The 13,405-nt window shown below is 37.9% G+C and overlaps 1 protein-coding gene across 1 annotated transcript; it reads right to left on the bottom strand.

Annotated features, from left to right (window-relative positions):
• On the bottom strand, window positions 1-3,629 carry LOC113300362. The gene is made up of 6 exons (XM_026549584.1): window positions 3,472-3,629; window positions 3,311-3,380; window positions 2,154-2,267; window positions 1,778-1,884; window positions 1,600-1,687; window positions 1-252 (listed from the first exon to the last, which is right to left on the bottom strand). The coding sequence occupies exons 1-6, from the start codon at window positions 3,610-3,612 to the stop codon at window positions 143-145; spliced, it is 630 nt and encodes a 209-aa protein (XP_026405369.1). The 5' UTR covers window positions 3,613-3,629; the 3' UTR covers window positions 1-142.
• Window positions 3,630-13,405: the final 9,776 nt, after the last annotated feature.

Below are 13,405 nucleotides of genomic sequence, written 5' to 3'. Positions count from 1 at the left end.
TTTAGAGTAAGAGCCAAAGTGCCTCTTTATAACCAACTAGTGTAAGCCAAAGTTGCTACACAAGCCTCTTGTAATATTTTCATTTTCATATTAATATAAGCCTCACCTTTCAATTAACCAACCTCTCTTCCTAAATTCATTTTCATAAACCCATCACATTTCCGCATTGCGTCAACAAATTTGGATGTCCCGAGTATGTCTTGTGATGAAAAAATCTTGTTTTGCCATCCTCGATGACACCTAAGAAAATCCCTGCACATAACAACATCCATGTTAGGATCAATACTGTTACAAACTGGCTTAAAGATTTAATGGTAGATAATGCTTGGTTTGTGCCATTGGAGCTGCAGTCATTCATATCAAATGACAGGTTGCCTGAAATTGGTGGAGGAGAAGACATGGAGTGGTCACAAAAATGGACAATTTGTCACAGCTGTAGTAGCAGTGGAAAAATTTAGAGTTAGAGAACCAAAACTTACATGGCCAGCTCATATTTGGAAACCATTCTTGCAGTGCTAGCAATATTTGGATGATGAGGAAATTAAAAAGAGGGAAGAGGGGTTATGAAATTGTCTCTAGATGCTGCATTTGTGAAGAAGATCAAGACAGTAGGTGTCAAACACTATGGAATTGTAACTTCAGTAGGAGTATTTGGTCCTGGCTTTGTTTAATTTTTGGATTCAAAAACCCTGGCTCTTTTGAAGACATTTGTGTTGCAGCAAAGAATAAAAGCCCAATCATACAAGAACTATGGATGACAGCAGCCTGTGCAACTATGAGAGAACTGTGGTTTCAAAGGAATAAAAAACTGTTTGAAGAAGTTATGTTTTTAAAAGCAGAATATACAAAATTGTTCAGGAAGGAAGTTATAGAATGAAAGGAAATAAATGGGGACAGGATTATGATGCTCGAGTGATATATTTCTTTAAAACTGGTGATAGAGGTATTAAATTTCATTATATTAAGGAATCATTCTGGTCAGCTCCTGCAGAAGGTTATATACTACTTTGTTGTGCTGGAATTTCCTTTGGGAATCCAGGAAATGCTGGTATTGGAGTGACTGCTAGGAACTACAAAAGCCAGGTACTCTAACAGGTGGTGTGGGAGTGGCAGACAAAGCTATAGCTGGAGAATATGCAGTTCTGTGTGCTCTTGAATGGGCTATCTCTATGGAATGCAATAAGGTAATAATTCAGTCTGATTTGAAGCTATGGCTGAAGGTAAAGCAGAAGTTTGAAGAAATTAAATTCATTCATTGCCTTAGTGTGATAAACTTTACTGCAATCACTTTGGCAAAAAAAAGGAGCAACTTTGGGTGCTGGAGAAAGAATAATACATTTGGGCAGGCCTCAGAGTTTAAAAAGAATTGAAATGTCAGGAGTTCCCTATTATAGATTCTGTTAAAACGTAAAAGGCTTTATTTTAGTTACTTATTTTGTAAGTCCCGAGTCAGTTTAGTCTTGTATTAACTTTGGATTTGTTTTGGCTATTCAATCAATAAAATGTGTGATTCAGCAAATTTCTGAATGGTAACAGCAGTGGCTTAGAAAATACTAGTATAAAACACTTTATAAGATGTAAACAATGTAGACAGTGTACCTGAATTGATGGATTTACGGTAGTATGTGCGCATGGTTTCCTTGACTAGATTTGCTAATCCGTCTGCTGTACGCATTTCGGTCATTGCCTACATCAAAACCATTTAAATTCACAACTTAAGTATTTTGTACAATTGTAATTAAGTAATTTTAAAGTAATTTTAAGATAGGAGAGTTACCTTATTGGCCACCTGCTGGTGCACCTTCAAGTTGTATGTCTCGTCACCACAAGTAGCCATTGAACAATTTGCATCCACCCTGAGCAGCTTGGGGCTTTGATATTCGACTGTTGCATTATATAAATGGTTACAAATTCTAGAAACTAACAAGGTTCTAAAATCAACAACAAAACCTCATGAACTATACAATCTTGAAAAAAAGGTTTATCAGACTGTAACTTAGCTAGAAGTTTGCGTCTTGAAAACAATTTAGTAATAAGGTTAATCATTCGGAGAACGAATAAAGGGATGTATTTTCATTCCCCATATGGAATGACCATGTAAAACTACATTTTATAAATAGAGAAGGCTGTTTAAGACGTTCAATGAATCATACCCCATGAGTCCAGCACCACCAATGAGCCATTTTTGTAAGTGCAGCGAGTGTCTGATCCAAATGCTATTCTTCCTCTACTTAAAGGCAGTCCTAAAATGACAGTCCCAAGACGCCCTGCATAAACAAATATATAGACTATTATAATTTGGGGGAGATCACTTCTACCATACGAAAAGGGTCAAATCTAAGAAATGCCTAGGAGCTAAAGCATACTGACAATACTGAGATAACTCAAGAAAGCTCCAACTTTCCCTAAACCATGCATTACCCTGCCCAAACTAGTAATGCCTAGTCCCAGCTCTAAGATATATTTCTCCGTTCCACAATCATATTCACAGTGGTATTCCCATAAATCAGTTCTAAGGTTACAAAACTGCAAGTAATGTACATGTAGGACAAAGAAGGCAATGGTGTAAAACAATCCTAAGCCTTTAACTGTACATAAGTATTCCAATTCATAATGCTATCCGCAAAAATCATCTGATGTCGTATTCTAGTTCTAAAGGATCAATTATATCAGGCGGGTTTGAGGTCTAAAATCAGTAGTATATAAAGTGAACAAGTTGGGCAAGGATGTGCAAAAGAATCCTAATCTATTCAAGTTACAGTAGATTCGAATTAACGGCTTAAATAAGCTCAAAATTGAGTCCAGCCCAAAACCTAGTGAGTCAGAAATACAAAGACACAGGAAATAGATGAATGAAATTCAAAGTTTTTCACATAGAAAAAGTACTCCAATGGGGTTAGCCTGGACCTAAAATACACATTTGTGACTATTACCATTGAAAATCCAAAATTAAAAGAGATTAACAAGCACAAACCAATTTTTATCACCACAAATTAATTGTCTGCAGTAAATAAATCAAAATCCTTAGATGTTAAAAATTCACATTTCCAAAATGTTAAGTATCTGAAATTCCTCCATCTAAGGCTATAAGAAAAGGCAAAAAAAAAAATCCCTAAAACTCTTATGTTTGCACCTGGTGAACCCCAAAATCCAACCCTGAAATCAAGACCAGGAACCTCCACATCACCATTATCAATCTCCTCATGAACAGATCTCTTATGTCCAGCAATTTTACTATTTTTTACTGTTATTTTTTTTTTCCTGGAGATAAATTGTAAAGGGGTATATAAAGATAAAAGTAAAAAGTTACCTTGAATAGCAGGGCCAGGGCAAAACCTTGGAATGTCTAGATCCCCCATGCCAATACTTATCTGTCCATCCTGCCAAAAATAGCAAAGAAGATATCAAAATATATATATATAGATATGTGAAATCAAATCCAGAAAATATCAAATCAAGATAATCACTCACATCAAGTATTAAATTGTGCATTTTCTCATGTTCAAACAAACACAAGAACAACTTGAAAAGTTTCAGACCATGATATTTGAAACACAGATTTGGGCTGCACCAGAAGATCTTTCTTCTATTCTTCACAGAAGTGACACCCATGCTTTTGTTGGCGCAATGCGGAAATGTGATGGGTTTATGGAAATGATTTTGAAAGAGAGGTTGGTTAATTGGAAAGCGAGGCTTTGATTAATATGAAAATGAAAATGTTACAAGAGGTTTGTGTAGCAACTTTGGCTTCCACTATTTGTTTACAAAGAGGCACTTTGGCTCTTACTCTAACTCTAGCTCTCACTCTACTACTTGGTTACTCACTTGAGTTTTTGATGATCAAAATGAAACCATGGAGTGCCTATTTATAGGCCTAGTGAAGAAAACTCTAGAAATGAAAATTCTAGAGACTATGATCTACTATGCCTTAAGAGAATTCTAGAGAAAGAATTCTCTAGATTACATGTGACTAAAAAGAAGACTCTAGAGGCCCAAAAACTCTAGAATGTATTGGGCTTTACCTAGTCTAGGGAACTTCAAGATTATTCTAGAATAATGATCACAAATTAATTTTTATTTTTAACACTCCCTCTTAATTTGTGATGTTGAGCTTTTCTCTGAAATGATTGAACTTATCCACCGTGACTGCTTTCGTGAAAATGTCTGCATTTTGTTCTTGTGTTGGACAGAATTGGAGCTCGATTTCCTTGTCTTCTACAAGCTCTCTGATGAAGTGGTGTCGTAGCTCTATGTGCTTCGTCCTTCCGTGGAAGACTGGATTTTTTGTCATTGCAATTGTAGACATATGGTCACAGTAGATAGTCGTCGGATGCATTTGCCTTTGTTGTAGGTCATTCATTATTCTTCTTAGCCACACTGCTTCACATGCTGCACTTGTTGATGCTATGTACTCTGCTTCGGCTGACGATAATGCCACCGTGCTTTGCTTTTTAGAACTCCAAGAGATAACTTTTGTTCCCATACAGAAAACATAGCCTGATGTGCTCTTTCGGTCTTCAATAGAACCTGCCCAATCGCTATCTGTGAAGCCAATTAAATCATTATCTTTTTCTTTTGTATACTTGATGCCAAAATCCTTCGTTCCCTTGATATACCGAAGAATTCTCTTTGCGGCTGCATAGTGTAACTTGCTTGGCTCGCTCATAAACCGAAAAACAATACTGGTTGCATTGACGATGTCTGGCCTTGTATTTGTTAAGTAGATCAGTGAGCCGACTAAACTTCTGAATAAGGTTGGATCAACTTTTGTCGCTCCATCATTTTTTACCAATTTCTCATTGGTACCCATTGGAGTTGCAATTGGTTTGCAATCCATCATGTTGAACCTTTTCAGTAAGTCTTCCGCATATTTTTCTTGAGAAATGAATATTTCTTCTGGAGATTGTTTTACTTGAATCCCAAGAAAATATCGCATAAGTCCTAAGTCTGTCATCTCATATTCTTTCATCATCTCCTTCTTAAATTTTTCTGTCATCTCTTGTTTTGTACTGGCATAAATTAAATCATCAACATAGAGACAGACAATTAGGAAGTCCGTACCTTGTTTTCTGATGTAGAGTGATGGCTCACTTGGACTTTTCTCAAATCCATTATCTCGGAAATACTTGTCGATTTTGCTGTTCCATGCACGCGGTGCTTGCTTAAGACCGTATAGTGCTTTGCGGAGACGATATACCATTTTTTCTTTTCCTTTTCGGATATATCCTTGAGGTTGTTCAACGTACAACTCTTCTTCTAGTTCTCCGTTTAGGAACGCCGACTTTACGTCTAATTGGTAGACTTTCATTTTGAGTTGAGCTGCCAAAGCTAACACCATCCGAATTGTTTCCATGCGAGCGACTGGGGCGAATGTCTCGTTGTAGTCAATTCCTGGTTGCTGGGAATATCCTTTTGCAACTAGCCTTGCTTTGTGCTTTTGAATTGACCCATCTTCATTATATTTTGTCTTGTAGACCCATTTCAGACCAATTATTTCTTTATCAACTGGCTGATTGACGAGCTCCCATGTCTTATTTTTCTCAATTACTCGCATTTCTTCGTCCATGGCGTTTCTCCATTTTTCTTCTTTTGCCGCTTCCTCATATTTTTGAGGTTCTAGTGCTATAAAAGCACAATTAGATACATTATAAATATCTCTTAGGGAACGCACCTTTCTAGGTGGGGCACTTGAGTCAGATGAGCTTGGACTTTGTTGTGTTGGACTAGGAGATCTCGGGCTTGCTGGTGGAGTGTTTTCTTCTTGGTGTGACAGATATGGCTCTTCTTCGATGAGTAGTGGAGACTCGTGGTTATCTGGTTCATCATTCCAATCCCAAGCTTTGAATTCATCAAAGATAACATCTCTTGATATTACCAGTTCCTTTGTATCTGGATTTAGAAGTCTATAGGCTTTAGACTCCTCGCTATATCCGATGAATATAAGCTTTTCTCCTTTTTCATCGAACTTTTCTCTATGTTGGGATGGAATATGTGAGTATGCTACACAACCAAAAATTCTGAAAGAAGTTACCTCAGGCTTTTTCTTATGCCATCCCTCGTATGGAGTTTTATTGTGAACCGCTTTTGTTGGCGAGCGATTAAGGATGTACACTACTGTGTTGACTGCTTCCGCCCAGTAGGTGTTGGGTAGCTTCCTTGCTTTTAGCATACTGCGAGCCATTTCCACGATCGTGCGATTTTTCCTTTCCGCAACGCCGTTTTGTTGTGGAGTGTATCGGACGGTGAGCTCCTTTTTAATTCCATTTTCTTTGCAGTAGTTGATAAACTCTTTTGAAGTAAATTCTCCACCACGGTCTGTACGGAAAACTTTCAATTGATGGCCACTTTGCTTCTCTGCCAGCGCCTTGAATTCTAGGAATTTAGTGAATGCCTCGGACTTTTGCCCAAGAATGTACACCCACATCATCCTGGTATAATCGTCCACGAATAAGAGAAAATATCTTCTGTTGTTGAGTGAAGTTGTTCTTGTCGGACCGCATATATCAGCGTGCACCAATTCGAGGGGCCTTCTTGCTCTCCACGATGTCTTCGTAAATGGAAGTCTATGAAACTTCCCTAGAATACAACCTTCACATACTTTATCTCCACCGTCGATATTGGGAAGACCAATTACCATGCCTTTTGATTTTAGAACCTTTAAGGATCTGTAGTTGAGATGCCCGTATCTCAAATGCCATAGCTTTCCTTCGTCAATATGGTTGGTACTCATTGCACAATTTTCAATTGATGGCATAGATAGGGGAAAGACAAAATTTCCTGACATTTTTACTTTTGCCACCAATTGATTATTAATTTTATCGTAAATTGTGCATTCTCCGTCTTCGAAATGTAGTGAGTACCCTTTTCTTATGAGTTGTCCAACACTTAATAAATTTTGAGCTAGGCCAGGAACATAAAGAACATCAGATATGTATCGAGTTTTACCTGACCTTGTATGTACGGATATGACTCCTCTTCCTTCAACATTCTGGAACTTTCCATCTCCAAGTTTGACTGGCGGAATCTCTTGTTCCTCCAATTTTACGAAATATTCTTTGTTTCCTGTCATATGGCTGCTGCATCCGCTGTCGACATACCATATACCTTGCGATTCTTGTTGCGAGGTGAGGCAGGAATAGAATACTTGATTCTGAGAATTGTTTTTCTCGGAATAGTTTGCTTCATTAAGCCAACAATCTTTCTCCATGTGATTTAATTTATCACACTTGGTGCACTTATACTTGCAATCTTCAGTTGCATGTCCAAAATTTTTGCAAACATTGCATCGGAGATTTGAGGAGTTATTTTTTCCGTACCTTTGATTGTTGTTTCTATAACCTCCTTTTCCTTTTCCACGTCCGCGGTAGAAATTACTGGGTCTTTGATTTGACGTCGACCCTTTCTCATACTGCGAGTTGGATGATGATCCCCCTCTAGAGCTTTCTTTTTTGGCTTCTGTATTTTTCTTCTCACTGAAATTTATTTTTGATTGAAATGCCTGCTCCAATGGTTGCTCCGCGAACCTATTTATTCTTTTCTCGTGCGCCTCGAGTGAACCCATTAATTCATGTACCGAGAGAGTCGATAAATTTTTTGATTCTTCAATGGCAGCGACGATATGATCAAATTTGAATGGTAAGCTTCTTAATATCTTTTCTACCACTCTTTTATTTTCAATGGTATCTCCATAACTACTGATTTGATTTACTATGCCAGTAACTCTTGAGAAGAAGTTCTGGATAGTTTCATTTTCTTTCATAAGTAAATTATCAAAATCTCGCCATAAATTTTGTAGTTTAATGGAGATTACCTTTTCTGATCCTTGGAATGCTACTTTGAGAATATTCCAGGCCTCCTGTGAAGTTTTTGCCACCGAAATTCGAGGAAAAATAGCTTTGCTTACGCCCTGTTGTAGAAACAGTAATGCTTTAGCATCTTTCTTCTTATTTTCCTTATACTCCTTTTTCTCTGCGTCCGTCCATGTCGACAGAGTTTCTGCCGACTCTGGTACTTTATAACCTTCTTCTATAAAATCCCATAGGTCTTGTGAAATGAATAGTGTCTTCATTTGTAGACTCCAATAATCGTAACTCTCACCATCAAAAATTGGAATTAGACTTTGGGCATAGTTGAAACCTTGAATATTTTGGTTAATTGCCATGAGTAGAGTTTTAGGATTACTGGGTTAGGTTTGCTCTGATACCAAATTTGTTGGCGCAATGCGGAAATGTGATGGGTTTATGGAAATGAATTTAGGAAGAGAGGTTGGTTAATTGAAAGATGAGGCTTATATTAATATGAAAATGAAAATATTAAAAGAGGCTTGTGTAGCAACTTTGGCTTACACTAGTTTTTTACAAAGAGGCACTTTGGCTCTTACTCTAAACTCTAGCTCTCACTCTTACTACTTACTCACTCACTTGAGTTTTTTTGATGACCACAAAGGCCAACATTTGCTTCTATTTATACTACTTCATGACCAACTACTAAGAATACTCTAGACTTGGAAATCTCTAGAGCTAATTGACCTAGATCATTCTAGAGAAAGAATTCTCTAGATACACATGATGAAAAATGTCTTAGAAGACTCTAGAATGGGCTTGCACTCTTTTTATCTTAGAAGAGTCTAGATATCTCTAGACTGGGCCTATGCATTGAGATAAGCCCATGGGAGTTATAGTTAGCTATCTAGATAATTCTAGATTTACCCATCACAATTATCAAATGTTTTTAACACCCCCTCTTAATTGTGATGTTGAGCTTATCTCTAAAATGATTGAATTTATCCACCGTGACTGCTTTTGTGAAAATGTCCGCATTTTGTTCTTGCGTCGGACAGAATTGGAGCTCGATTTCCTTGTTCTCTACTAACTCTCTGATGAAGTGATGTCGTAGCTCTATATGCTTCGTCCGTCCGTGGAACATTGGATTTTTTGTCATTGCAATTGTAGACATATTGTCACAGTAGATAGTTGTTGGTTCTTTTTGCTTTTGTTGTAGGTCGGTCATTATTCTTCTTAACCATACCGCTTCACATGCTGCACTTGTTGATGCTATGTACTCTGCTTCGGCTGACGATAATGCCACCGTGCTTTGCTTTTTAGAACTCCAAGAGATAACTTTTGTTCCCATACAGAAAACATAGCCTGATGTGCTCTTTCGGTCTTCAATAGAACCTGCCCAATCACTATCTGTGAAGCCAATTAAATCATTATCTTTTTCTCTTGTATACTTGATGCCAAAATCCTTCGTTCCCTTGATATACCGAAGAATTCTCTTTGCGGCTGCATAGTGTAACTTGCTTGGCTCGCTCATAAACCGAGAAACAATACTAGTTGCATTGACGATGTCTGGTCTTGTATTTGTTAAGTAGATCAGTGAGCCGACTAGACTTCTGAATAAGGTTGGATCAACTTTTGTCGCTCCATCATTTCTTACCAATTTCTCATTGGTACCCATTGGAGTTGCAATTGGTTTGCAATCCATCATGTTGAACCTTTTCAGTAGGTCTTCCGCATATTTTTCTTGAGAAATGAATATTTCTTCCGGAGATTGTTTTACTTGAATCCCAAGAAAATATCGCATAAGTCCTAAGTCTGTCATCTCATATTCTTTCATCATCTCCTTCTTAAATTTTTCTGTCATCTCTTGTTTTGTACTGGCATAAATTAAATCATCAACATAGAGACAGACAATTAGGAAGTCCGTACCTTGTTTTCTGATGTAGAGTGATGGCTCACTTGGACTTTTCTCAAATCCATTATCTCGGAAATACTTGTCGATTTTGCTGTTCCATGCACGCGGTGCTTGCTTAAGACCGTATAGTGCTTTGCGGAGACGATATACCATTTTTTCTTTTCCTTTTCGGATATATCCTTGAGGTTGTTCAACGTACACCTCTTCTTCTAGTTCTCCGTTTAGGAACGCCGACTTTACGTCTAATTGGTAGACTTTCATTTTGAGTTGAGCTGCCAAAGCTAACACCATCCGAATTGTTTCCATGCGAGCGACTGGGGCGAATGTCTCGTTGTAGTCAATTCCTGGTTGCTGGGAATATCCTTTTGCAACTAGCCTTGCTTTGTGCTTTTGAATTGACCCATCTTCATTATATTTTGTCTTGTAGACCCATTTCAGACCAATTATTTCTTTATCAACTGGCTGATTGACGAGCTCCCATGTCTTATTTTTCTCAATTACTCGCATTTCTTCGTCCATGGCGTTTCTCCATTTTTCTTCTTTCGCCGCATCCTCATATTTTTGAGGTTCTAGTGCTATAAAAGCACAATTAGATACATTATAAATATCTCTTAGGGAACGCACCTTTCTAGGTGGGGCACTTGAGTCAGATGAGCTTGGACTTTGTTGTGTTGGACTAGGAGATCTCGGGATTGCTGGTGGAGTGTTTTCTTCTTGGTGTGACAGATATGGCTCTTCTTCGATGAGTAGTGGAGACTCGTGGTTATCTGGTTCATCATTCCAATCCCAAGTTTTGAATTCATCAAAGATAACATCTCTGGATATTACCAGTTCCTTTGTATCTGGATTTAGAAGTCTATAGGCTTTAGACTCCTCGCTATATCTGATGAATATAAGCTTTTCTCCTTTTTCATCGAACTTTTCTCTATGTTGGGATGAAATATGTGAGTATTCTACACAACCAAAAATTCTGAAAGAAGTTACCTCGGGCTTTTTATTATGCCATCCCTCGTATGGAGTTTTATTGTGAACCGCTTTTGTTGGCGAGCGATTAAGGATGTACACTGCTGTGTTGACTGCTTCCGCCCAGTAGGTGTTGGGTAGCTTCCTTGCTTTTAGCATACTGCGAGCCATTTCCACGATCGTACGATTTTTCCTTTCCGCAACGCCGTTTTGTTGTGGAGTGTATCGGACGGTGAGCTCCTTTTTAATTCCATTTTCTTTGCAGTAGTTGATAAACTCTTTTGAATTAAATTCTCCACCACGGTCTGTACGGAAAACTTTCAATTGATGGCCACTTTGCTTCTCTGCCAGCGCCTTGAATTCTAGGAATTTAGTGAATGCCTCGGACTTTTGCTCAAGAATGTACACCCACATCATCCTGGTATAATCGTCCACGAATAAGAGAAAATATCTTCTGTTGTTGAGTGAAGTTGTTCTTGTCGGACCGCATATATCAGCGTGCACCAATTCGAGGGGCCTTCTTGCTCTCCACGATGTCTTCGTAAATGGAAGTCTATGAAACTTCCCTAGAATACAACCTTCACATACTTTATCTCCACCGTCGATATTGGGAAGACCAATTACCATGCCTTTTGATTTTAGAACCTTTAAGGATCTGTAGTTGAGATGCCCGTATCTCAAATGCCATAGCTTTCCTTCGTCAATATGGTTGGTACTCATTGCACAATTTTCAATTGATGGCATAGATAGGGGAAAGACAAAATTTCCTGACATTTTTACTTTTGCCACCAATTGATTATTAATTTTATCGTAAATTGTGCATTCTCCGTCTTCGAAATGTAGTGAGTACCCTTTTCTTATAAGTTGTCCAACACTTAATAAATTTTGAGCTAGGCCAGGAACATAAAGAACATCAGATATGTATCGAGTTTTATCTGACCTTGTACGTACGGATATGACTCCTCTTCCTTCAACATTCTGGAACTTTCCATCTCCAAGTTTGACTGGCGGAATCTCTTGTTCCTCCAATTTTACGAAATATTCTTTGTTTCCTGTCATACGGCTGCTGCATCCGTTGTCGACGTACCATATACCTTGCGATTCTTGTTGCGAGGTGAGGCAGGAATAGAATACTTGATTCTGAGAATTATTTTTCTCGGAATAGTTTGCTTCATTAAGCCAACAATCTTTCTCCATGTGATTTAATTTATCACACTTGGTGCACTTATACTTGCAATCTTCAGTTGCATGTCCAAAATTTTTGCAAACATTGCATCGGAGATTTGAGGAGTTATTTTTTCCGTACCTTTGATTGTTGTTTCTATAACCTCCTTTTCCTTTTCCACGTCCGCGGGAGTAATTTCTGGGTCCTTGATTTGACGTCGACCCTTTCTCATACTGCGAGTTGGATGATGATCCCCCTCTAGAGCTTTCTTTTTTGGCTTCTGTATTTTTCTTCTCACTGAAATTTATTTTTGATTGAAATGCCTGCTCCAATGGTTGCTCCGCGAACCTATTTATTCTTTTCTCGTGCGCCTCGAGTGAACCCATTAATTCATGTACCGAGAGAGTCGATAAATTTTTTGATTCTTCAATGGCAGCGACGATATGATCAAATTTGAATGGTAAGCTTCTTAATATCTTTTCTACCTCTCTTTTATTTTCAATGGTATCTCCATAACTACTGATTTGATTTACTATGCCAGTAACTCTTGAGAAGAAGTTCTGGATAGTTTCATTTTCTTTCATAAGTAAATTATCAAAATCTCGCCATAAATTTTGTAGTTTAATGGAGATTACCTTTTCTGATCCTTGGAATGCTACTTTGAGAATATTCCAGGCCTCCTGTGAAGTTTTTGCCACCGAAATTCGAGGAAAAATAGCTTTGCTTACGCCCTGTTGTAGAAACAGTAATGCTTTAGCATCTTTCTTCTTATTTTCCTTATACTCTTTTTTCTCTGCGTCCGTCCATGACGACAGAGTTTCTGCCGACTCTGGTACTTTATAACCTTCTTCTATAAAATCCCATAGGTCTTGTGAAATGAATAGTGTCTTCATTTGTAGACTCCAATAATCGTAACTCTCACCATCAAAAATTGGAATTAGACTTTGGGCATAGTTGAAACCTTGAATATTTTGGTTAATTGCCATGAGTAGAGTTTTAGGATTACTGGGTTAGGTTTGCTCTGATACCAAATTTGTTGGCGCAATGCGGAAATGTGATGGGTTTATGGAAATGATTTTGAAAGGGAGGTTGGTTAATTGGAAAGTGAGGCTTTGATTAATATGAAAATGAAAATGTTACAAGAGGTTTGTGTAGCAACTTTGGCTTCCACTAGTTGTTTACAAAGAGGCACTTTGGCTCTTACTCTAACTCTAACTCTCACTCTACTACTTGGTTATTCACTTGAGTTTTTGATGATCAAAATGAAACCATGGAGTGCCTATTTATAGGCCTAGTGAAGAAAACTCTAGAAATGAAAATTCTAGAGACTATGATCTACTATGCCTTAAGAGAATTCTAGAGAAAGAATTCTCTAGATTACATGTGACTAAAAAGAAAACTCTAGAAGCCCAAAAACTCTAGAATGTATTGGGCTTTACCTAGTCTAGGGAACTTCAAGATTATTCTAGAATAATGATCACAAATTAATTTTTATTTGTAACAGCTTTTTCTCACATACTCATTCTCTGCTCTCACCAGAGTCTTGAATTCTTGGACTGATACTACTGCATCTCTTGACCT

The sequence above is a fragment of the Papaver somniferum genome, chromosome 7 (genome assembly GCF_003573695.1).
Source record: "Papaver somniferum cultivar HN1 chromosome 7, ASM357369v1, whole genome shotgun sequence".
Taxonomy (NCBI): domain Eukaryota; kingdom Viridiplantae; phylum Streptophyta; class Magnoliopsida; order Ranunculales; family Papaveraceae; genus Papaver; species Papaver somniferum.
The sequence above is the reverse complement of the archived record's forward strand: the minus strand, read 5'-3'. Positions and strand labels throughout refer to the sequence as shown.